Source organism: Geotrypetes seraphini, chromosome 7, assembly GCF_902459505.1.
Source record: "Geotrypetes seraphini chromosome 7, aGeoSer1.1, whole genome shotgun sequence".
Classification (NCBI taxonomy): domain Eukaryota; kingdom Metazoa; phylum Chordata; class Amphibia; order Gymnophiona; family Dermophiidae; genus Geotrypetes; species Geotrypetes seraphini.
Window position 1 is genome coordinate 106,965,118 of NC_047090.1, and position 25,966 is coordinate 106,991,083.

The window sequence follows — 25,966 nt, forward strand, 5'->3', positions numbered from 1 at the left end:
AACTAAACTTGATTATAGATGAACTCAACACAGGCCATGTTTCAGTTATCAAGCTTTCTTCAGCCTTATCCAAAAGAATTAATCGATGTTCTATGGTGACAAAATATACAAATTGCACAAAGCAAGTGTGCTGGGCATATACTATTAAAATTAACCCCCTCCCCTTTATGAAGCCGCTTAGCATTTTTTAATTGCTGGCCACAGCGGTAAAAGTTCCGACACTCACAGGAATTCTATGAGCGGCAGAGCTTTTACTGCCTTGGCCGGCGATAAAAAATGCTAATGCGGTTTAAATGCGAGGCTACGTGGCAAGCACACTGGAACAGAATGCAAACTGGCAGATGTCATAAAGAGGAAACCAACATACATACAAATAAAGTACTGAACAATTGATAAAAGGTTTTGTCCATATTCATGCTGGTACATCTGCTGTTATCATTCCTGCTGGGTTTGACTTTCCATTGGGTTTTGTGGGAATGTTTGGTTTTCTTCTTTCCTTTGTGCTACATTTTATCATTCATAACAGACAAACAAAAAAAAGACTCAGATATGCACGGTGTCAGGTCAAAAGCGTGCCGGGACAAAGGCACGCGCAGACAACCGAGCGCAACGCGGAGATGCGCGCCGAAGAAAATTACTGTTTTAAAGGGCTCCGACGGGGGGTGTGGGAACCCCTAAATTAGAACCCTATATGGACAACAAACCTCCCTTCTGCAACACTAACAGGCTTTAATTTCACACACACACAAGCCAATCACACAACAGGTAGTAACAGGAAAAAAGAAAGGAAAGAAAGGTGGAGAAAAAGCCTCAGTTCAGCTTCATCTGGCAAAAAACTCCACCTTTCAAGGATAACCCTGTACTCCAAAATATAGAACCAGTAGAAAAAGCTCTATGGTAGCCTGCAGGGAGATGTTACAAAACACACCGGGACACACAGCCCTCAGTTGTGAAAAAATGGGTAAATCAGCACTGTTTGGAAGCTAATCATGAATTTGGGGCTCTACGTTGCACAGTAATTGAACACACTGCTTACCCTGCTCGCCAGGGGAATTGGAGGCGTTTACTCTGGCAGAAAGAGCAAAAATGGATTTTCACTCTGCAATCTGTTCAGCCTGTGGGGTGGTAGATCACTGGAATAAGCTTCCGGTGCAGGTGGTCGAGGCCACCGGCGTGCTTGACTTTAAAAGTAAATGGGACATGTACGTGGGATCCCTACGTAGGACGAATCACTAGCATCTAGACTTATCGGGTGGGTCAGTAGAGTGGGCAGACTTGATGGGCTATAGCCCTTTTCTGCCGTCATCTTTCTATATTTCTATGTTTCTATGAATGCCCAAATTGAGTGGACAGCCTTCTTTGGCGTTTGAATGCCTGTGATTGGTGGATCGTGTCTGGAGGTGGAGCTTGTATGCTATTTCTAGCTGGAGGATGTGGAGTGTCTTAGCACCGGTATTGTTCTGTGAAGTGGTGTGAGAACCTGAAAAGCTTGGTGGGTCTGGATAGAGCGTATGAGAAGCAGTGAAGTTGAAACCCCTGATGCAGGGTTCAGTGGCTGCAGGGCTCAGGAGGTGAAGGACTGAGAGATCATGGATGCCAAAGCAGCTAAGTTGTTCTCTTTTTTTGCTGTGTTCCACGCTGAATCCTGGACTACTTTGCTACAGTGCTGATTTACCCATTTTTTCACAACTGAGGGCTGTGTGTCCCGGTGTGTTTTGTAACATCTCCCTGCAGGCTACCATAGAGCTTTTTCTACTGGTTCTATATTTTGGAGTACAGGGTTAGCCTTGAAAGGTGGAGTTTTGTGCCAAATGAAACTGAACTGAGGCTTTTTCTCCACCTTTCTTTTTCCCTGTTACTACCTGTTGTGTGATTGGCTTGTGTGTGTGTGAAATTAAAGCCTGTTAGTGTTGCAGAGGGGAGGTTTGTTGTCCATATAGGGTTCTGATTTAGAGGTAATATTATTGGAGTTTAACTGACCCTTTTCCTGAGAGTATATGTAATATTGGGGGGGAAACCCCCCCCCCCCCACTTTACTTTATACAGATCGCGCCGCGTTGTGGGGGGTTTGTAACCCCCACATTTTACTGAAAACCTCACTTTTTCCCTAAAAAACAGGGAAACAAGTTAAATTTCCAGTATAATGAGGGGTGTTACAACCCCCCAAACCCCCCACAATGCCACCGCGATCTGTATTAAGTAAAGTGGGGGGGTTCCCCAACAAAAACCCCCGTCGGAGCCCCTAAAAACACTGTTTTTCTTCGGTGCGCGCTTCCGTCTTGCGCTCAGTTGTCGGCGCGCGCCTTTGTCTTTGGTGGTTTTGTCTATGAACCGATATGCACAGATGCAAACTATTCCGAACTAATTTTCTTTTACTCATTACAAGATTTAAGGAAAGAACCAAAAAATAAAAGTGGAATATATTCATAACAGATGTAAACAGGTCAACATAATTAAACATGCCTATCTAATGTGCTAATCTTTATAAAAAGATATCCCTTACTTTTGGTTATCTGCCACAGGGCCCATAGGAATAAAATGAGCCCTATAGCAGATAACATGAGCTAAACTTTATTAAAAGGCCCCCTCCCCCACGAGTTATAAGACTACTCCTAACTTCCAATACAACAGAACTAAAAAGAAAAACTCACCTTCCATACATTCGTTTACCGATTCATAATCTGCATACGTTCTGCCCTCTGGCCGCTTAGTGGGTTGAACTAGCAAAATTGTGTGAGACTGTAGGAACATACACACACACAAATACATTAAAAAAAAATTAATTCAGGCTTTCAGAATGTTCAGCTGATTCTCAGTAGCCATCTGTGCTTTTCTTAAAAAGGTCTTTTACATTTTTGAGCTTAGTAACAAATTAAGGTCAATTGCTTTGTTGCCAGCTTACACTGCATATTCATTTCTATATTGATAAGACATCTTACAGGTCATTTCTATGCTTGGAAACGTTGCATTTTAAAAGTAAATGCAATCAGCAATGTAAAGAATTTGTATTTGTTCCAGATTTTCTAATGTACAGTGAGATAATACAATCTATACTGTAAATATACTTTTCTAGACCACAAAATACTTGAAGCCTGCAAAAAAACAATGAAACCGTATATACTCAAATATAAGTCGAGATCCCCATTTTTCCTTAAAAAAGAGGAAAAATGGTTGACTCGAATAAAAGTCAGGTGGCTTAATAGGCAAGTGCCCTGTCCTGCCAGGATCTGCACCCAGCATCCCCTCCCTCCCCTGTCAGGCTATGCACTCAGCCCGCTTCCCTCCTGTCAGGCTCTGCACCCAGCCCCCTTTCCTCCCTCCCACCTATTCAGGCATTGCATCCTGTTCCCCCTCCCTGCCCATTACACCTCCTCTGCCGCTGGAATCCCTGGTGGTCTAGAGGTGTAGCGGGAGGAGCGAGCTTTCTGCACTCCTGCCCCACTGCTAACCCGGTTGGTCGCTGCCACGAGTTCCAGCTTCAGCCACTGAGCGGTACCGAGCAGAAGTATGCTTTGGCACTGCTTGGCTTCCTGAATGGCTCCTGTGAATTTGAGACAAGGTGCAGAGTCTGGCGGCCCAGCAGAGGCCTGCAATAAGTCTGGGAGGGGATTGGGTGGGCGCTGGCCCGAACATAAACCGGGACTCCCATTTTTGGACCAATTTTTTGGCCCAAAAATCCTGGTTTATATTCGAGTATATATGATGCTTCTACATTTCAAAACTGGTTACCAGCAGAAAACTTTGCAGCAAACTATTTTACACAATGCTGCAATCTGCAAATATATAAGCCAGTGGTAAAAATATATTTGGAAAACCTAGAAAACCCAAGCATTATTGTGTATTGTAAGCTTCTATACCGCTACTAATGACTGGGTAGTCAATTCAGAGTGTTTTCAGGTAGTCAATTCAGAGAAGTCTGAAGATTGAAGAGCACGGGAGGGGGGAGGAGGGTGTTAAACCTTCATGTTACTTTTAACTTACTGCTGCTGCTGCTATTATTTACTGTTGCTGAATTTCTATTGTTTAAAAACTTTTCCCACCACTTTACAAAAGTGCGGAAAAGGTTTTAGCGTTAGTTGGTGCGCTGAATGCTCTGCGCTGCTCCAACAGTCATCAAGCTCCTATGAGCGCTGGAGCGGCGCAGAGCATTCAGTGTGCCAACTGGCACAAAAAATCTTTTCTGCGCTTTTGTAAAAAAAAAAATGGGGGGTGTTATTTTGCTTTTCTTCCTTTTATTTTTTTGAATTCTATTTTCTGAAGGTAGGGGGGGATACCTACTCCCTCTGGCTGGCAGCGATGCCTCTTCAAAATGACGGGCCTTCCCGAGGATGGGCTTAAGGCCCTTCCTTCGCAATGCATCCTAGGATAAAATGGACGTGGCCTGACTCCTATGGGAGGGACCTTAGGCATCTGAGCCAATCAGGGCACCGGCGTCCTATGCAGAATTGTGTCTGCTGTAATAAACGGACGCCTAACCCCCTAATTAACCTTTCAAGAACTCCCACCTCTTTTCCACAGTGGTTTGCTTATTTGGGAAGGTAGGAAATGTATAACGGGATATTTAATATACATTATTATATACATTTTTTACATTACTTTTTAATAATGTAATAAATGTCTAATATGACATGTAATTTTCTTAAATATTGCTTTTCAAGCTTCTAGTAAGAAAGGAGAATGCAATAAGCAATGTGAAGAATTTGTATTTTGTTTTATTCTATGACTGATAAATTCTATCATGTTGTACTGATTTATTATGGTAATGAGTTTTTCAGCTTTGGGTCCCCTAGGGAAGGAACGTTGTATTAATAGTCTGAACAGAAAGAGGAAAATACATATGGAAGAGCCTTTACACTTTCAAAGCACTAACAAATTCTATAATTACATCTTTAGACTGATTGCATTTATCTAAAACCATTTCAGCTTGAATAACAAACATTTTCTCTTTCTTTCTATGTGTATGGGGTAGAGGAAGAGAAAGTTAATCAAGTTAAAATGTTCCACAGGATATAATCAAAGAAGGGAAGTAGTGAGGCAAAAGATGTCAATCACTCAGTACTGGGTTATCCAAAGCGTACTTTTATTGAAGAACAGCATAGTATCAACAAATGGTCTTGATACTGGCAGTCTTTCAGCAATCCTACCTTTGTCAAGAGTCTATGGTGGATGGTCTTTATCCTTATGGTGCTGGATACATCACAGGCGGCAAACATGTGAGACAATTTGTGCATGTGACCTGTGACCTTATGGTGTTGTATACCCAGCACCATAAGGATAAAGACCAGCCACCATAGACTCTTGACAAAGGCAGGATTGCCGAAACACTGCCAGTGTCAAGTCCATTTGTTGATACTGTGCTATTCTTCAATAAACGTACACTTTGGGTAACCCAGTGCTGAGTAATTGACATCTTTTGCCTCACCTCTTCCCTTCTTTGATTGCTGTCTCCATCGCTGAGACTACCAGCTCTTCTCCGACCACAGGATAGAAGTGAATATGATTAAGCGCTACATCATTTCAAGAAGAGTAAAAATATTATATGTATACTTCCAAACTTTAAGGCCATAAGGGTTAAGTCCTTGAACACCATGTGAAGTGGAACCTAGAACAAAAACCCCAAAGTATGGGAATTTTTTTCTTAGTTGGAGAACAGTTAAATTTTGAGGCTTCTTCCTGTAAACTAGCCAAAGTTATAGGTACAACAATTTGACACTTCAAAGAACTGACAATATAACTGGATATCCAAGGAAATGAGTCAGGGAGTAACTTGGCCAAGGTGACAGAAAGAAGAAATAACAGATGCAAAACTTCTTAAAAAGGCTTTTGGCATTAACTCTACCCCAGATAAACATATTCATTAATCAGAAGGGCAAATGGATAAAATACCCTTTTTTTTAGCATGCAAATATGATTGTGTCTTCAATGTGTTAATTTTATGGTCTTTTCTTTTACAATGGAGTTCTTTATTTTATTTTGTGTGTTATATTTAAATTATTTTAATATGTAATTTGCATTTGTATGTAATCCGCTTAAAACTTGTGAAAGGTATAGCGGAATATCAAATTTTAATAAACATATCCACCAGCCTGTCATTCTAAAGCCACTTTCCTCCTTTCTGATTGGGGACCAAAATGTAATTTAAAGTGCAAGATATTGATGTTGCGCTATAAGCAATTATATTTTGTGGGAAAATTTCTAAAACAGGGTGTACGTTGATTCTTACCCGCAAAGTAACAGCATTGACAGAGGCAGAACTAAAAGAAAGGATCATTCAGAAAGCAGCAGCTTAGAACTTGCATAGAAACACAGGCCTGGCGTTTGAGGTTGCCAGACCACACTTACGAGGGGGTATTGAAAAGTTCTCAGCCCAACCAACTTCCTAAATTCTGAATGTTATTTTGCCACGTGCCAATTTGCAGAATTGTAATGCTATCTTTTGACATTGTTTCAGATCATCGATTGAATCATATCAATGAAAAGTGTGGAATTTTCAAGTGTGGAACTCTGAGCCTTCATGAAGTTCCTATTCCTGCAGAAGAAAACGCCCAAAGAAGTCCATGAATGTATTATATGCAGACACTGAGGGCTCCTTTTATCAAGGTGGGCTATGGGAGTTAGCGTGTTGGACATTGCATCACATAGTAACCCTCACGGCAGTCTAAAATCCTAAAACCTCGTCAATGGAAGCGTTAGGTACTAGTGCAGCAGGCTGCTTAACGTGCGGTATTCTGCATGTTAAACCGCTACCGCGCCTTTGTAAAAGGACCCCTGAATGACAAATGCCCAACATACTCCAAAGTTAACAAATGGTGTGCAAACTTTCAGTGTTGAGATTTTGAGACCAAAGATGCAGCAATGTTGGGAGGCCTCAACGGTACCAATTTCTAAAATTGTTGCCCATGTCCATGACCTGATTTTGGCAGATCGGTAAATATTGACTAAAACAATTACTGAGACACTATGGACATCCAGGGTGTTGGGTGTATAATCCACAAACAGCTGGGTATGAAGAAGCTGTGAGCCAAGTAGATGCCCAAATGTTTGATTACTGATGGGAAACAATGTCAAGTGGACACTTCCAAATTGATTTTGCAGCATTTTTAGCAAGCTGGTACCAACTTTTTGGAATGACCAGCTATTGATAATGAAACATGGTTACACTACTATGATCCTGAGACAAAACAACAGTTCATGCAATAGTGGCACTAAAGTTCTCTAAGGCCAAGGAAATTCAAGACTCAAAAGTCATCAGGAAAGGTCATGGCCAAGTGTTTTGTAATGACTATCTTCTAAGGGGCCAAACAGTTAATGCAGAATCCTACTGTAATTTGTGTGCCAATTAAAGGAGGCATTGAAAGAAAAGGAGAGGGAAGTTGTGGAAAGGAGTTCTCTTTTTGCAAGGCAATGCACCTCTCACAAGGCTGGTAAAAGGATGGATGTTTTGACAGCTGATGTTCCAGAGCATAGACAATTCAACCTACTCACCAGATCTTGCTCCATCTATTTAGTTTCCAAACTTTAAAAAGAGACTGAAAGGGTGACAATTTTGAGTGAGTTGGAGGTGATTACAGCAGCAGAGCGGTATTTATTTTTGGAAGAGATACAGAAACTTCAGACACAATGTGCCAAGTGTGTTGAACTAGGAGTGAATATGTGTAATAACTTGGAAGTTTCATGACTCGACGTTGTTCCCTTCTTGGTTGGGCTGAGAACTTTTCAGCACCCCCTGTAATTCACATTGTTATCAAGTTTAGCTGATCCTAAAACTTAAGTGAAAAATGAAAATAAATCTGTACATAAATAAATGCGCGAGATTCGGCGTCTCCCAAAAGAGCGCGGTGGTACTTGCAGGCCACCCGCTGTACCGCACCTCCCCCGGTGGGCATAAAACTCGGACCTTTTCTCAACGGCAAGCGCTTTTTTTCTATTATATTACTACCCAGTCGGCCGGGAATAAACGATACTGCCGTTTCCAAAAGAGAACCAGGGCGGGCGCGCATAAGAGCGGGGCGGACTCCTTCGGCCCTCTCATCATATACCCCTCTCCACGCCTCTCATTCAACCGACATCGGCCCGGCGAGGCCGCGGCCAAAAGCGAAGACCTGAGAGCTGCGTTTCATCTGAACTCCTCCCCCTACAAACGGACACGATAAGTAGGCCCGTCTCGCCCCCATAATCTCACCATCCTTCCGCGCTCGCACAACACGCCGCAGTTTGTCCGACCCAGCAACTATGCTCACAAGGGAGCCGTTAGCGGAAGTGACAGACACGGAAGCGGAAAAAAAAAGCCGAAGAATTGCATCCGGGTGAAGGAGCCGTGGTGTAGTGGAAGGATTGAATTTGGCCGTCATTAATGTGGGCAAAAGAACCAACGTGCTTGGTCGAAAATAAAGAATGTACTCAAACATCCTCGCTCCTTCTGTAGTTACCCGGTTCAAAGAGAGTAGCTTTTCTCAGTTTTGAACTTTCATCGCAAAGCAGTCTGGGATTTATAGTCTCCGATTTTACACATTTAAATCAGTGTGGTAGGTCCCATAATGAGGTTATCAGAAATCCAGGACTGGTTTAAAATCTCCTTTGTGGACTTGTAGATTGCCCTGTAGAAGATATAATCCTAAGCAATTTATATCTGTAAAGTTTAATGCATTATCTTTCCTTAAATAAAATTAAACAAGCATAATATTCCTCTGGGCTCTGGTCAAAGCAGAGGACCTTCTATTGTGATAGGAACAAAACTCAAGAATGCATGGATGAGACATTCAGAAACTATGACTAGAGAATGACAGAAGGCTAAAGTTTGTCCCCATCCCTGTTGGCTCTCTGTCTCCACAAACTCTGATTTCATCTGCACAATCTTCAAACACTTATTTTATATTTAAATCTTTTTATTAAAATATAAAAAGATGCAATATTCTGTTCAGTTTCAGGTTTATTATTTTTTGACAAACAGCTTATTTAAGCCTAAGTGGTTTCCATACAAATATACCTGACATACAGGGATTAATATAAAACCACATATTAGACACAGAAGGGACAGACAATAAAAGGATACATTATATTTAAAATAAATGGAGAGGAAAGGGAACAGACCAGGAGGGTGAGTAACGGAAGAAGGGAAGAAACGAAAAGGAGAGAAGAAAAGAATAGAGAAGGAAGAAAGGAGACAGACATAAAAAGGATTGGAAAAGGACTAGAGTTATATTCTAGGATCAGTGTTATAAATTAGGTACCAAAAGCATCTTTAAGTAAAAAAGTCTTGAGGCCTGATTTGAATTTTGGGAAACAATGCTTTTGTCTGAGGTCAATGAGAAGAGAGTTCCACAGTGAAGGTGGTACAACAGAAAAGATTGTTTTCCGGGAGGTGTCATATACTCTTTGGCACATGGAGGGGGTAGAAAGATATTGTTGAGTTGATCTTAGTGCTCTTGGTGTAGTATAGGGTGTTAAGAGTCTGTCAATGAACACTGGCAAGTATTTCAATTGTATGTTGAATGTAAGGAATAATATCTTAAAAGTAATTTGGTGTGCTACAGGCAGCCAGTGGGGCATCTTTTAAAAGAGATGCAACTTGATCATATTTCTTGGCTTTATAAATTATTTTAATTGACATATTCTGTATGATTTGGATCCTTCAGATGTCCTGATTAAGTGCATGATGTCCTGATTGAGTTGCAGTAATCTAATTAAGAGATTACTAACGAATGAATAAGGATATTGAGGGATTTTGTGTCCAATAGAGAGGATAGAGAACGGATCTATTTGAGTTTAAAGAAACATTTGCAGACCACGGAACTGATTTGTTTGTAAATCATAAATAGTGCCTTCCATTTCAATGTGGTTTTGGTACAGTTTTCCAAAAATTCGTTTGTCTGTGTTTTTACTTCATTTGGGAAGATAAGTGGATTGTCTTTCAAATATGGGTGTAGAAGAGAATCAACACAGTGTAGTAGATGAACAGGAAAATAAGTGCCTATTAAATGCTGGAGATGCTCCTTGATGCTAGCAATGATGGATGAATCTGTTGCAGTAACAGTAAGATTCTTGAGCAACTGGGCAGTGATGGAAGGATGTTGCAGATGGTAGGAGTGTGATCAGCAGACAAGGCTCTTGTTACCACATCAAAAGCAGCCCAAGTGGAAAGTTTCCAAGTTTATTTACATTTTAATATACTGACCATCATCATGTATCTAGAGCTTTAGGCTCCTCCCTCAGTATCCTGGCCCCTCCCTGTGCATCACATGATTCACCAGGAAGTCATTTAGACAGGCGGCCCGAAGCAGGAGCCTGAGAATGGGCTTCCTGCTTCCAATGTTTTAAAAAGGTACGGGAGAGGTTTGGGGGCGTGGGGGTGTGTGTCTGGTGGCAGGAAGATGTGGGCATCCCTCCTGCGGTTTGTTTTGGGTTCAGGGGGGCAGTAGCGCATAAGTGCCTGGCACGGGGGGGGGGCATGGCGTGGGGGGTGTTTTGGTTGGCAGGAGTGATTGGGCATCCCTCCTGCCATTTGTTTTGGATTTGGGGGGAGAGAACAGTGGATCAGGAGTGTCTGGCTCAGAGGGGCCGTGTTTGTTGGGTGTCGTTGGGGAGGGCTGTCATTGGCAAAATATCTGTCACATTTAAAAAAAATGAAAAAAAAACCCAGGCAGACCTGGACAAATCAGTTTTTACAATCGCTAAAACCCCATTTGGAGTAGCCAAGCGATGTTAATGCATCAATTGCTTGGCTATTTTGCATGGGATTTTAGCTAATTTGCATGGCCAGATCAGAAAATAGGTGATCGAGGGGAAAAACACAAGAAGGCCGTTTTGTGCATCAGGTTGCTGCTAACAGTGATCACTGCTAAAGCTGTGAAAGCAGGTTTAGTGACGATCACTGACTTTAGTGCATCTAGACCTAAGTGTCTGGTCTATGACAGAAACATCACTAATTAAGAATATCTCAAATTGCAAGAAGTGTGGATCATCAGAGAGTATGATGACATTATCTGGTTGAGCAAAGGTATTACCCCCCATAAAAAGAAGCTAACAGCCAAAGATCAGAATATATTGGAGAGAATATCAGAAAGGCAGCAGAGGAAAAGTGGTGTAGTTATGTACAGGTTGGATTGAACAGCATATGTACGGAATCTGTAGTAGATTAACAGAAAGAAGATTATCCAGGTAAGAACCTAATCTTTCATTTTCTTTAAGTTTGCATTAATGGAAAATTTTCCTAAAGAACTTAGGGTCCAATCTGGTAATGTTTTTGAGACTACTGTACTAAAAGTTTAACTGCTTGTATCTTCTGGGAGAACCAGAACAATACAGTCCATTCTCGTTATTTGCATGTTCCCAATTCGCAATTTCGTGTATCCGTGGTTGCATGAATTGTGACCACTATTCGTGCCATGTGCTCACGTACCTCCAACCTTAGAAAAAAAGCTTTTTTTCCTTTCTCTTTCATTTCTGGTTATGGCTTTGCTTCCAGAAATGGCCACCAAACCTCAAGAGAGCGAGTTAGAAGCATAAGAGAGTGAGTTTCAAACATTTGCAGGTACAGCTCCAAAAAGAAAGAAGCATGTCATGTGTCTGAGTGACAAAATACATGTTTTAGACAGGCTTCATTTTGGCAAATCTGTTTCTGCTGTCAGCCATGAGTTCAAAACAGAAAGATATTCATTGGTCTGTTCGTAAAGCTACACTGAAAGTTCCAAAACAACATCTATGGTTTGTGATCAGTCAATGGAAAAGATGGAGAAGTGGCTAAATTTGTGGATAATGAAAATGATGAATGAGAAAAAGAGCACAGTGGACAGCATTGTTGTCAGGATGAAAGCCAGAGACATTTACAAACACATTACCCAGGGGCAGGAAAACGTGAAACCTTTTCTGTAAGTTCAGGTTGGCTAGTATGTTTTAAAAAGTGATATGAGCTAAAAAATGTAAGCTTTCCAGGGAGGCAGATTCAGCTGACAACAAAACTGCTGAGGAATTTAAACATACCTGCCACATGTAAGTGCCAGAGAAGGCAGTTCAACCAAAGGGATTAAATAATTCCATAGGCGGGTTTTATTTTTAATATCTGAACGCATAATATGATTGTTCAACCTCTCCAAGGTAGGGAGAACGAGAGGGCACTCTCTAAAGTTGAATGGGGATAGATTCTGTACAAACGTAAGGAAGTTCTTCTACATCCAGAGAGTGGTAGAAAACTGGAACACTCATCCGGAGTCTGTTATAGGGGAAAACACCCTCCAGGGATTCAAGACAAAGTTGGGCAAGTTCCTGCTAAACTGGAACGTACACAGGTGAGGCTGGACTCATTTAGAGCACTGGTCTTTGACCTGGGGGCCGCCGCGTGAGCGGACTGCTGGGCACGATTGACCACTGGTCTGACCCAGCAGTGGCAGTTCTTATGATTAGTTTTTCTGCCAATGAGTCTGTCATAATCCCTCCCCCCAATCAATCAGAAGAGCTGGAGTGGGTGTGGGGGAGCAGTAAAATGCTGAAGCACTATGTTGAAAGGCTGATTTAGAAAGGAATAAGCAACAACATTGTAGTGCCAATTGCTGCTTGGCTGGCCCGGAACCTTCTCTCCGACGTCAGAATTGACGTCTGGGGAAGGCTTGTGGGTTGGCTACATGTAGTTGCTGCACGTGCTTGGCCCGTCCCTGTTACTGCGGTGGCAGCACTGGGGGTGGGAATGGAACATGTCGGGTGGCAGGGTCGGCTTCGGGGGGTGGGGCAGAGGAATTGATGGTGACTTCAGTGGGGGGGCAGGTAGGGAGAGAGGAAGAAAAAGTTTGGGGGGAATGGAGTGTGTTTGTTGGCAGGGTCGGCTTTGGGGGTGGGGCAGGGACACGGAAAAATCAGCGATGGTGGTTTCAGTAGGGGGGAGGCAGGCAGGGAGAGAGGAAGAAAAAGTTGGACTCATGGAGGGACAGAGAGAGATGTTGGTTGGGGAATCGAATGAGGTCTGGAGGAGAGGAAGTGTGCAGGAGAAAGAAAGAAAGATATATTGGATGCACAGTTAGAAGGAAGTACAATCACAGACTCATTAAATCACCAGACAACAAAGGTAAAAAAATGATTTTATTTTCAATTTAGTGATCAAAATGTGTCAGTTTTGAGAATTTATATTTGCTGTCTATATTTTGCACTATATTTGTCTATTTTTCTATAGTTGTTACTGAGGTGACATTGCATATTTTAATATTATCTGCCTTGACATCTTTGAAAAAACGCTGAATATAAATGATAATTAACATTTTCTCTGTGTACAGTGTGCTTTTTGTTTTTTTTTAATTTTGTGGTTACCATTATGTATTAATAAGATTATATTGTGTATATGAAAAATGGATGGAAGAAATTGCATTACAATTAGTACTATTATTATGGGGGTGGAGTCGGGGTGGAGTTTGGGCGGGGGTACTTGATTGGTATTTGTTAGGCTTAGGGCAGGGGTGTCCAATGTCGGTCCTCGAGGGCCGCAATCCAGTCGGGTTTTCAGGATTTCCCCATTGAATATGCATTGAAAGTAGTGCATGCAAATAGATCTCATGCATATTCATTGGGGAAATCCTGAAAACCCGACTGGATTGCGGCCCTCGAGGACCGACATTGGACACCCCTGGCTTAGGGAGTACTTGGCTTGAAAAGGATGAGAAACACTGAACTTTGGGCTAGATTCACAAAGGGCACGGATCGGATCGGATCGATGAGGGCGATTGGAATCACGCCCCCATACGACTGTCAGGATCGCTCTCTAGATGGTCTGCGCATGCTTAAGAATAGCGACTTTTTTCAAACTTTACTTTTGTTTCTTTTTTAAATTACGAGCCTGTGGTTTTAACCCATGGGTTAAAACCACGGACTCGTAGTGCGGGGAAGGGCAAGACAGATTTGGGGCGAGAGCAGGGCTGCAGGAGAGATTTGGAGCAGGCAGGAGAAGAATAGATTTGGGGCAGGCAGAAGAGAGCAGGAGATCGGGGCTGAAAGCAGAGAAGCAGGGCGGCAGAAGGCAGGGCAGTCAGAAAGGACCTCAGCGACTGGTCCTCAGCAGTCGCTTATTTTTGGATTGGCGAGCCCAGTCGGTGTTGCTTTTTTATTTTAGTGAATCACTTCCTGCCTGCATTTGAATGTCATTCCCCTTCATTTGCATGCGCGGATCGGAGGATGATTGGGACAGAGGTTAGTGAATTGGGTCGGAGGGAAATCGGGTCATAAAGGGGTCGCTATGTGGTCGGAAGTTGATCGGTGGGCTTAGTGAATCTAGCCTTACAGAACTTATATAGTCCTAGATTGCACGCATTGAAATGAGCAGTAGGTTTAAAACCAGGACTGGTCAAAATGTTTCTCTCCTTGAACTAGGTAACTTGATAGCTCTGCAGTCCACAAAGTCGAATGAAACGTTTGGCAATGATTTATTTTGAACATTTGACGTTATCTAAATATCTATCTATCTAAAAGAATTTGAAAATGACAATGCATTTAGTACAACAGAAGTACTGACATTTACAAATATATTTTAAATAATAATAGCCAGTCAGTATTTCCTTATGGTCCAAGGAAGGAAACTTTGTTAACCTTAGCATTGACCTTCAGAATATATTTGTAACAGCGCTGCTTGTGTGGCATTAGGCTATGTAGTGATCGAAAGAAAAAACCAGACCTTTGCACATTTTTGAACTATATGGTGGGTGTATGAGGAGATTCACATTTCCTGCACAGCTAAGTCCCTGTGAAGTTACCTTGTTCTGTATTTGACATCTAGCAAGGTCTCTGTTTGGAAGGAAAGATCTAAGCTTAAAAATGAAGTGGCCAGAAGTTATGGTAAAAGCAGGTGGAGGGGCATAATCGAAAGGGACGTCTAAGTCCGTTTACGTCCATCTCGCAAGTCTTCCAAAAAGAGCCTAAAACACATTTTTGAAAGATACGTCCAACTTTTTTTTACTTTCGAAAATCGTCTAAATATACGTCCTGCCGATCTGATCGTCCAAGCCACCAAATCGTCCCTCTTTATACCACATGCTATAGAACTACGTCGACTTAGTGGAAGATGCAAGTGCAGCAGATGTTATTTTGAAAGTTGAAAATACTGGAAGCTCTTAACGGGTAGCAAAGGACAAAGGTCAAGACGCCTGGTGTGGTAAGGATGAAGCTACCGTGCAACTATCCACCCTTATCAAAGATGGCTTCCGATTAGGCTTTCTAATTACGTTGCACTTGCTGGACAGGTAGACATCGAGCTTGCCAGTGTGATCCGGATATGATGCAGTCCCGAGCCGGAAGTTGATCTCTGTGGTCGCTTTGCACCTATGGAAGCAGCGGCTGCTCGTGGAAAGGTTTCTCGTTCTCGGAGAGAGAAATAAAATGGAGATTTTAGAGTGCTGCTGTTGAGAGGGAACTTGTTCTGTGCTGAGTCTTAGCTGCTTGTGGAGGGAATCGCTGACCGACTGGGATCCAGAGGCAACCTTTCTGGAGGGTCCTCCTCCCCCCCCCCCCCTCAGTTTGGGTGCCCTGTATCTAAAAAAACGAAGCTGTTATCCTTTGTGTCTTTTCTGTCACTGTGCTTTATTATAAGAAGATAGCATGGATGATTTTAGCTCCATCAGCCTTCTTTCCCTCGCTATGCTTGTCGGATGTTACGTGGCAGGCACCATCCCCTTGGCCGTTAACTTCTCTGAGGTAAGTTAGGGCAAGAAGGGTAACTGATCAGCATGATTTAAGGACGTGGAGGATTTTCCCTAGAAAATAACAATTTACTCATTTCTCGGGTTTGATATATGTAGGGTCATATATTGTCCTAGAGTGCTAGATACGTCATGTGCCGACCCCGATTATTTACAATTTAACGAGCAAATGGACTAAGCTTGAGGCATGCCGAAGGGCTTTTATAAAATTGTATGTTAGCATAAATGTGTAAAGTGGACACACGGAAAGTGTTTTGCCTACTATTGTAGGATCTACGTATAAGGGCTCCTAGAGCATAGTTTAAGTGCTATAATATGCATTGTAAAGTACACATACACATTTACACTTTAAAAGCAGGTGTAAATTTGTGCCTTGGCATTTATATACTATTGGGGTGAGATTTGGGAGTCTATTTTATTAGCGCATATATACACCTATGATACCTTTTATATAATAGGTGCCTTTTTAAACTTCTCATATAAATGTTCTGTTTTAAATTAAGCCCCAAACGGAAGAAAATGGTTTAGTGTATCAATAAGTGGTTGATACAATGGATGATAAATGATTGATGAAAAAATGACAGCTGTCAATAGAAGCAGGGATTCCCTGCAGAGAAGGAGCTTCTAATGTCTTAGTGAAGCAGGGTAAATAAGATGAAGGGAAGATAGTTGATCATGTATAATCGAATCATCAATTCTAATGCCATTCACAACTTCAAATAAAGGCCAAAATGGCATCTAATGTAACAAATCTAAATCAAATTATTTATTAAAGGTATCATAAATGTCCAAATTATGTTAAGAATAGAATCTTAGTCCTTATTGAGTATTCAAAGAGAAGTGTGGTGGACATATCATAAATTATACAGACTTCAAGAGAACCTCTTATGATATATACCATTCCAGGTTCCTGTCTTGTATAGTGTTATAATCATTTATGTCCACCGCCCCCTGCCAAAATGGACTTATTTATTTTAATTTTTTTTTACTATGAATTGTATTTAATATCCTATAATTATTATGATCACTCAATTTATTAAATTTACTGTTATAAATATTAACTTTAAATATTTTAAAATTAAAAAACTTAAAAGTATGAAGTGCTTGTGCATAAGACCTAATTAATGGGCTACATTTGCTATCCTATAAATATTATGATCACACTTAGTTAAGCTTATATAGCACACGTCCGTCAAAGTTTAGTTTTCTCTGCTCTTAGGTAAGTAAGCAAATATTTGGTGATGTTTGTTTCCTGTGTTTCACGTCGGTTGTTCAGCATACATTAGGCACAATATGTACATTTGGGTTTGTTGTGGGAGTTTCGTGGTCTTATTTTTGTACAAGTCACCACTCATTTATTCTATTCTATCTCACTGGTTATAGAGTTCTTGGTCTGTTATGTTTTCTAACGTTTTATCAATGGTTTTCTGAATGCATGGATTTGTTTAACTGTTTTTGCCTGTATATCTGACACAGCAAGGCAGTGTTGGTTTCAAAAATTCCCTCCAAAGAAGACCCGCATTAGGGTTGAAACGCCTGTATAAATTAATGGCGTCGGGAGTTTCTTCACCACATCAACGTTGATGGTGGCAGGTTCCACCACATAGCAAGCTAAGTGTTGCCTTTTTCATTGAATACAGTTATTTAATATATAAGCTTTATATTCTATTCACATTGTCTAAGAGAACCTAAGTAATATGAATTTCCTACAAATATGAATATGAATTTCCTACAAACATGTCTTTCTAGCTTCTTTTGTTCTTTTCACTCATAGCGATATTTTGATAAATTCTATATTTATATTTAAATTTACATTTCTTACATTAATTATTTAGGCTTTATATATACCAATTAATTAGGTTTTATGCACATTATTTAATTAGATTTCATGCACAAGCACTTTATATAATTAGGAATTCTCTATTCTCAAATATTTAAGTTTAGCTTTTGTAACAACCAATCTAATAAATTGAGTGATCATAATAATTATAGGATATTAAATGCAATTCATAGTAAAAAAAAATTTAAAATAAATAAATCCATTTTGGCAGGGGGCGGTGGACATAAATGATTATAACACTGTACAAGACAGGAACCTGGAATGGTATATATCATAAGAGGTTCTCAAGATTTAAGGCTGCATAATTTAATGATATGTCCACCACACTTCTTTTTGAATACTCAATAAGGACTAAGATTCTATTCTTACCATAATTCGGACATTTATGATACCTTTAATAAATAATTTGATTTAGATTTGTTACATTAGATGCCATTTTGGCCTTTATTTGAAGTTGTGAATGACATTAGAATTGATGAATCGATTATATATGATCAACTATCTTCCCTTCATCTTATTTGCTTATACTTATAGGGTTGATATATGATTAAGGCCTTTCCATATAATATCCTTAGTGAAGCAGGGTACCAGAGATGCTTCTGCCTGTTTTCTTCATTCTGAAATTAGACTTTTGTTTTGACTTGACACTCTTATTTAGCGGCGCAGTCTCGGGAGTTAGAGTGCACCGGCGCTCAGTGGGATTATCTAGCGTTGGCAAGATTTAAAGTGCGTTTCGGCCGGGGATTTGTTGCATGCCTCTTCTGGGCCTTACCCTATCGGCGTTTGTTAGTTAGCAGGCGGGCATTTGGTCCTCCAGTGCCGCCCTCCCTGTCTGTTTGTGGGGGGGAGTGTTCTTTCTTGTTTGAACGGTGCTCCTTCCTCTGTAAGTTTGGTGTAACACAGAAGCTGGGTTTCTAGGGGTACCATCTCTTGGTCAGTGTTTGAGTGCTATGATTGGCAGCTGGCAGTGGAGGGCTTTACCTCTTTTCTGAATTGCCTGAAGCTCGCGGTTGGGTTGGGCTCGGGTGAATGGCGGCTGGTCTGGCCAGAGTAGGCCAAATTTCTTTCGGTTGTTATGTTGTCAGACCAGATGGACAACAGTAGGCTGTTGGCTGCAGAGGGTACCCTTGGCTTGGGGGTCAACAGGGGAGAGAGTGGCACGATGGTTAAGCTTAAATCTCAGCACCCTGGCATTAGAGAGTCAATTCCATGCTGCTCCTTGTGTTCCTGGGTAAATTTCTTAATTCCACCTCAAGTACAAATAAGCAAATCTTTGACTGCTTCGGGGGGGGGGGGGGGGGGGGGAGGACATGAGTTTTTTCTTGTCCTTGTGGAGGTAGCCAGGGCTACCTTATAACAGTAAGGGTGGGAGTTCGGGTATGCTGGTGCTTGTTGGTTGACAATGGCTGGTCAGGTCGTGTTTACCTACTGCTTAAGGCTTCCCTTGGGACTTCGGTGGATCCCCTGGCCTGCTATTTCCCTGAACTTGCATGGTACTAGGCTTCTGCGGCTGCACCTGCTTAGATAGTATTTTTCTCTTGATTTCCCAGGCAATTTCCCTTCCGGTCTGGCTGTCACTGAGCGCTAGTTCCATGTTCTCGGATTCAGCTTGGTACTCTTTCTCTGATGTCTTTTGAGTGGCCTAGTGGTCCAGGCAGTGGGCTATAGAGAAGGGGACCCAGTCTCTTATCCCACTGGTGGTGGAAGTCCCAGAACCCATAAGGTACCTACGGAACCCATACAGATACTACTGGCATAAGTGCTACAGTAATACAGTGCATATGAGTCCTTTCGAGAGTGTGGTGGGATACTGCAGAGGGTTTGTTATTTTCTCCTCTCTGGTCAGGATATTTTCATATCACAGTCACACCACTTACTCTGGGCGGTTGGGGTTTCTGGGTTTTCTGTTCGGTTGCTTAGGCATACTGTTCAGGTTTACAGCTGGAGGCTGGTATATTTCTATGCCATCCTTTTAGGGTAAATGTAACTTTCAGCACTATTTACTAGGAAACTTAGAATGAAGCTCACATTAATATTATAATCAACTGAGAGAATTTTTCCTCACAGCATTACTCCTTCATTCACACATGTAGTTAATCATTCACTGTTCCTCAGCGGGCCACCATGCGCTCAAACAATCTCATTGAGCATGGCTTTACGCCCCCCCTCCTCATCGGAACCAGCGTGTTTTACTCTTATTTTAAATTTATTTAGAGTTTATAGTTAAAGTTTCAATACTTAAAGTACTTAGCTTTGTGCTAGATGTTAAACCGGGGAGTTCTAGTATGTACCACCGACATGTTTCGCCCGTATAAATTGCTGGGCTTTATCAAGGTTCATGCTCCCTGCAAAATATAAAACGGAAAAGCTAAGTTCCCACCAATAACATTCCTAATTTCGTGTAAAGTGATTTAAAAAACATTAAACCCCTACCTTACCTCATTTTACTTTAAATGAAAGTAAAATGAGGTAAGGTAGGGGTTTAATGTTTTTTAAATCACTTTACACGAAATTAGGAATGTTATTGGTGGGAACTTAGCTTTTCCGTTTTATATTTTGCAGGGAGCATGAACCTTGATAAAGCCCAGCAATTTATACGGGCGAAACATGTCGGTGGTACATACTAGAACTCCCCGGTTTAACATCTAGCACAAAGCTAAGTACTTTAAGTATTGAAACTTTAACTATAAACTCTAAATAAATTTAAAATAAGAGTAAAACACGCTGGTTCCGATGAGGAGGGGGGGCGTAAAGCCATGCTCAATGAGATTGTTTGAGCGCATGGTGGCCCGCTGAGGAACAGTGAATGATTAACTACATGTGTGAATGAAGGAGTAATGCTGTGAGGAAAAATTCTCTCAGTTGATTATAATATCCTTTTAGGGTAGACAGAGTAGGCTCTAGGAGTTAGTGCTCTTTTAGATTCTTTGTTGCATTGCCACAGGGGTTCTGTCTCCCTACTCTTGCATCACACACTTTATTTCCTCCTGTTTTGGGCAGTTCTCTGGTCCGCATGGTATCCGTATGTAGGGCTCTGAGTCTACTTTTCTCTCTCTCTCTCTCTCTCTCTCTCTCTCATGGACACAGGGCAGTGTCTTTCTTTGATTTGGTCTAGCTGAATGTTTTGGTTGGTTAGACAGGCAGTCTTTTCCTCTTGGGGTTTTTTTGCCTCAGGTCATAGCTTTTGCAGGTATGGGCAGATTACTCTCTTGGAGTTCTGGAGCTCGAGCAGCTACGATTCTGGTTATTCTGACTACTAGGCAGTTCTTCAGCAGCTGCACGAGGGCATCCTTTGGGCTTCAGATAGGACTAGGTATATGAGATCTTTGGTCCTTGCCATGCTAGTCCTCTCCAGGTTGTTGCCTGGCTTTCCCAGGTTCTCTGGTGGCCATTCCCTGGTTTAAGGTGTCTACATCGCAGTGGATAATTTCATTCATCTGAATATTATTGACCCAACCTAGGTGGGGCCAGGGGACAACCGCTCTGTGAGTTCCCTGATGACTCTTTGGTGAGAGGACGCTCAGGTGCTCTGTCGTCTTGGTTGCGATATAACCAGTCAGTACGATTCTACTTATACCAAATTTATTTCTCTCCTGTAGTATCACGTATTCTCATTTTAGCTGGTTTGATTCCTCTATGTTCCACCAGCTTTCTTCCATTATTATTCTCTCAGATGCGACGTACCAGCCATTCTCCATGCATCCTCATGGGCATCTTGTTAATCGACTTGAACCTCTACTGGGAAGGTGAGGTACTGAAATTCAGGTTCGGCCATACCTCCCCTCTAGCATTTGGGGTATACAAGTATGGGTCATTTTCTCTGTTAGGTGAGGATTTCTACTTGAATTTGTTCAGCAGTTTGCCTCTTTTGAGAGATCTGTTGGCCTCGGACTTGGAATGGCATCTTCTTTAGGTGGTGTGCTATCGCTTGTTGTGTTACAGACTTGATGCCCTAGAACCGTGCAAGGGGAAGGGGGGCTGTTATGCGAGTGTGCTTTTGTTTTTGGAAGGTCATAGCTTTGCCGTAGGCTAGGACCATTGCCAGATGTTGCGGATTCAATCAACAGGAATTTTGTATGGAGCCTTGGAGTCAAAAAAAGTCTGGTGCTCTGCAGTCATTCTATTCGTGGAGGATCACAGCAGCTGTGAATTCCGTAGTATAGGGCTCTCAGGCGATGATTGCTCCTGCTCACATGTATTCTGAAGGTTAGCCTCTGTATAATTGTGGGATACATACACTCTGTGTTTTCATATCCTCTTGGACATTGGCTGCAGGGCATGATTTGGAAGCGGAGGATTTCACAATGGCTTGTTTATTGTTCTCTAAGTGTCCACAGTAGTGGTCTGGGTGTGGGGCTACCTAGGGAGTGGCCGTCGGTGCGTTGGGCTTGGGAGAGCGGTGTTTATTTCCCTCCCTAAGTTTTGACTGCTTTGTTACATCCCACTAGTCTCTGGATTCATCTGCTGTGACTAAAGGAAAGAAAATTATCAGGTAAGGACATAATTTTTCCTTATGATTGACAAGACTGTTTTTTATACATAGTTTTTATTATTGATCACTATTAAAGTGGGTTTTGAAGACCAGGCTTGCTCTGCTCTTTTCCATTGGATAGAGAAGTGAAGAAAACATATTTTTGAAACCTATTGATGTCAAGCATTTTAAAATTGGTAGTGCCTGGTTACAGAAGGATACTACTGCTCATACATTTCTATAGGCTGTGGCAAATAAGTAAGGATCATACAAAATATTTTGTCTGAAAATGTCAGTTTAGAGTTAATGTTGAAAATGTGAGACCCAGTGAATAATTTTCTGCTAATTTTATTGTTTTAATTTTAAAAGTGATTAATGAGCATTTCTGAACAGAGAATCTCTCTACCTTATTCATAGTTCTGGTTTCAAAGCCAGAATTTTGCTAGGTAGCAGGAAATGGCTAATTGGATTAAAGTTCTTATTTACATTGGAGTACAAGGCCTTTGCACAGTAGAGTTGCTATGCTAACAGTTTTGTTAATAATTTAGCAAAAAAATAGTCTGTCTAGCAGAACAGCAAGGAAAATAACAGTCTGCAGTACAATCTGGAATGTTCTTTTCCTAATGCTATTGCTGTGTTTGTGACTGGGAAAGAAATATAATACCTGCTTTGAGTAAAGTGATGTGGTAGCCATGTAGTCCACTTATAAAAGTAATAATTAGAAATAAAACAAAGAAGATAAAATTAGATGAAATCCTTTTTTAAATACATCTTGTGATTAGTTTTGTAAGGCAAGCTCAAGCATTCCAAAAACAGGAAGAGTTGGATGTGTGATCAGAGAGAGACAACACTGTGTAATTTTATGGTTATAATGTGATAGGAAATCCTGATATTTTAATCCTCTCTGGTGGAGGTTGAAATGTTTCATCATTTTAACTTTACCTGGTTTAAAAGTTTATGCATACATCAGCCTAATCATTGATAGGGAACATTGGATTTAATTCTGCTTGATTATTTATTTATTTTAAAATTTATATAGAACTTATAGCCTAAGTGGTTTACATTCAGGTACTCGGGGGATAATTAGTACTTGAGCATTTTTCCCTATCTTCCTGGTGGGCTCACATGCTACCTAATGTACCTGGGGCAATGGGGGATTAAGGCCCAAATTCTGTAACTGGCGCCTAATATTAGGCACCTATTTTGGAGGCGCCATCTAGATAGGCGCTTATCTAAATCGAGCAACAAGCTCAATGAAGCTTTTTAATCAGCAATAATTGAAACTTAGGCGCCTATCAAGAGAGTGATTCTACAACAAGGCATCTCTAAAAATGTAGGCGGTCTTCAAAAAACTAGGCGCTATGCACGTTAGGCATGGGCGTGGCTACATATTAGGCACCTTGTTGCAGAATCGCCGCTCTTAAGCGTGCTTAAGCGCTCAACTAGGTGCCTAACTTTTAGTTGTGCCTAGAGCTGGCCTATTTGTTGGGCGCCTCCAAAATAGGTTCCGCTCAGCGTGATTCATTAAACAGCCCCCAATTTTACTTGAATCGCGCTGAACAGTGCCTAATTAGGCACCTAACTTTTGGGCGCTTGTTATAGAGTTTGCCCTTAAGTGACTTGCCCAGGGTCACAAGGAGCAGTGTGGGATTTGAACCTACAATCTCAGGGTTCTGAGGCTGTAGCTTTAACCACTGTCTCAACCTTTTTTAGCTCCGGCACACTAAATGGAGCAAATGATTTTCACGGCACATATAATTGAAATTATAAAATTGCAAAACCAACAAAAATTTAAATTTGAGAGTTATTTATTAAAGTTCTTTAAGCTATGAATAGGTAATTGTCACAATGGTGAAACTAAAGTGGATAGAATTGCTAATCAATATGATGGATGGGCTTGTTTTTGAGTTCAAATTAACTCAAAACGTGGCTCAATAGTCAACAAGCAAACACTCATTTCATCATCCACCACCTGCAGTCGTTCTCTTTTTTTCGATTTAGTTTGTGTCAGAGTTGAAAATCCAAGTTCGCAAAGATAAGAAGATCCAAACGGCAACCATAACGCTTGTCTGGACAGTTGTATTATGCACACAGACGCTCATAACATTGAAAGACTGTTGTGTATGTGATGTTCATGTCTTCTATTCTAATGTATACTTATGAAGGAAATTTTTAAAAATCGAGTAAAATTCTGGAATTACTTGTGGCACACCTGAAATCTCTTTGGGGCACACCGTTTGAGAGAAACTGGTCTAGAGACTAAGGGGCTCATTTTCAAAAAAGAAAGATGTCCAAAAAAGGTATAAACTGGCTCTTGGATGTAGTGCTGCCCGATTCAGGAAAAAAAATTTCAATTCGATTCAACCTATTGAATTGTTTTTTTGATTCGATTCGATTTTCCTGCCCAATTGAGTGTTTTTTTCAAGCATCCTGGCGGGTTTATTTTATAATAATCCCTTGAGTTGGAAGCCTCTTGGTGAAAACCCTCGATTTCAGATGAGTGTATTTTTTCACGATTTCAGATACATGCTGCATATCTCTAAAAACTGCTTATACTGATTACATTCAGCTGCAGTCCTCGCCAATTAATGTGGTTAAGCTTGGGATTCGGGCCATTTTTATTGCTTGACATTTAAACTGAAACTATATATATAAAAAAGACTGTGAAAAATAACAAAAAGAAGATTTTGTGTGAATGAAAGATGTGAGAATTGATTATTTATACATGTTTTGGAGTTTTTTATAAACCCGTGATGATGAGTGGATGGTTGGGTACTTGTGTAGTCCCAACGACCCTCAATTGAGGTTTATTTTTCTCCTTTTCATCTTTTTGATTTTTAGTTTGTCAGCTTTATCTATGTACTTTTGGTCTGGATGAATCCCTGCTCATAACTGAATTTGACAAAACGTATTTTCAATATATTTATTATCAGTCTCACGTTTGTGCCTCAAAACAAATTATTAGGGGTTTATTTTATAGCCTCTTCACCCCCTTTGCCTTCTCCTAATCACACTGGCACTGTGGTGTAAACAAACAAACAAAAAAGAGTTTTCCTCTCTCTGTTAAATCCTAGCTCACGTTTGCGGTCTAACACCAGCTCTGGCAGGATACACGTTTCAAATGTGACATATTGTAATCACAACACACAACAAACAGATCCAATAAAGTCTGCAGTACAATAGGCAAGAGCAAAAAACAAGAAAAAACTGCAGATCAAAATGTACAAGATGCAGGCTATGTTTATTTGTACCAAATATTAATGTAGTTGCTGATATTACCTTACTACAAACCAAGGGACCCGTAATCACAAAACAGAAAATAAAATTATTTTTTCTACCTTTAGTTGTCTGGTCGTTATTCAAATCTTGTTGGTCCCAGGCTCTGGTTGTCTTCTGATAACTTGCTTGCCAGGGTCTCGTTCTTTCTTCTTTCTCCGTGCTAACCATCTCTGTCCTCCCCTTCCATTTCCCTTCCCTCCCCGGAGGTCTGGCAACTTTCTTTTTTTTGTCTCCCTCCCCAGATCCACCTTTTCTTAACTACCCTTTCATCCAGTATCTCTCCCTCCTTCCCCACCACCCCAGGGTCCACCATCTCCCTTTCTTTTCCCAACTACCCTCCTATTAAGTATCTCTGTCCCACTCTCCACACCATCCCTTGTGTCCAACTTCTCTCCCTTTCTGTTCCTTCCCTTCCTAAATCCCATTGTCCATCATCTCTCTCCCTCTCCTCTATTTTTAGACCCATTATTTCTTCCCCCCAAAGTTCGGCATATGCACGTCTCTTTGAACCCCCCCTTCCCTCCCACCCTCCATGTACTTCTACACCAGGGCCCCCTTCCCCTGAAGGTCTGTCTCCTCCCCCTGAAGGCTTGTCCCCCCCCCCCTTAAAGGCCTGCATCTCTCCTCTGAAGGCCTGCCTGTCCCCCCTGAAGGCATGCCTGCCCGTCCCCCCTGAAGGCCTGCCACCCCCCCCCCCCGGGAAGGCAT

At 41.3% G+C, this 25,966-nt stretch overlaps 2 protein-coding genes across 7 annotated transcripts in view; one reads left to right on the forward strand and one right to left on the reverse strand.

Moving 5' to 3' along the window:
- ERH (ERH mRNA splicing and mitosis factor) overlaps positions 1–8,466 on the reverse strand; it is a 50,404-nt gene extending 41,938 nt beyond the window's left edge. Inside the window, exons 1-3 of one of the 4 annotated variants that reach the window (XM_033952565.1) lie at positions 8,183–8,202; positions 6,224–6,254; positions 2,652–2,739 (exon numbers count right to left, since the gene is read on the reverse strand). In XM_033952565.1, the coding sequence (XP_033808456.1) occupies positions 2,652–2,658 (7 nt within the window). In that variant the 5' untranslated portion in view covers positions 2,659–2,739; positions 6,224–6,254; positions 8,183–8,202. The other 3 variants (XM_033952563.1, XM_033952564.1, XM_033952562.1) reach the window with 3 other exon arrangements.
- The window catches only part of SLC39A9 (solute carrier family 39 member 9), an 81,311-nt gene continuing 63,314 nt past the window's right edge, over positions 7,970–25,966 (forward strand). Inside the window, exon 1 of one of the 3 annotated variants that reach the window (XM_033952559.1) lies at positions 7,970–8,525. Coding sequence is in view for 2 of the 3 variants with exons in the window: in XM_033952557.1 (XP_033808448.1) it covers positions 15,568–15,663 (96 nt within the window). In the remaining variant the exon portion in view is untranslated. Of the gene's footprint in view, positions 8,526–14,122; positions 14,167–15,088; positions 15,664–25,966 lie in introns of those variants that run through there. The other 2 variants (XM_033952558.1, XM_033952557.1) reach the window with 2 other exon arrangements.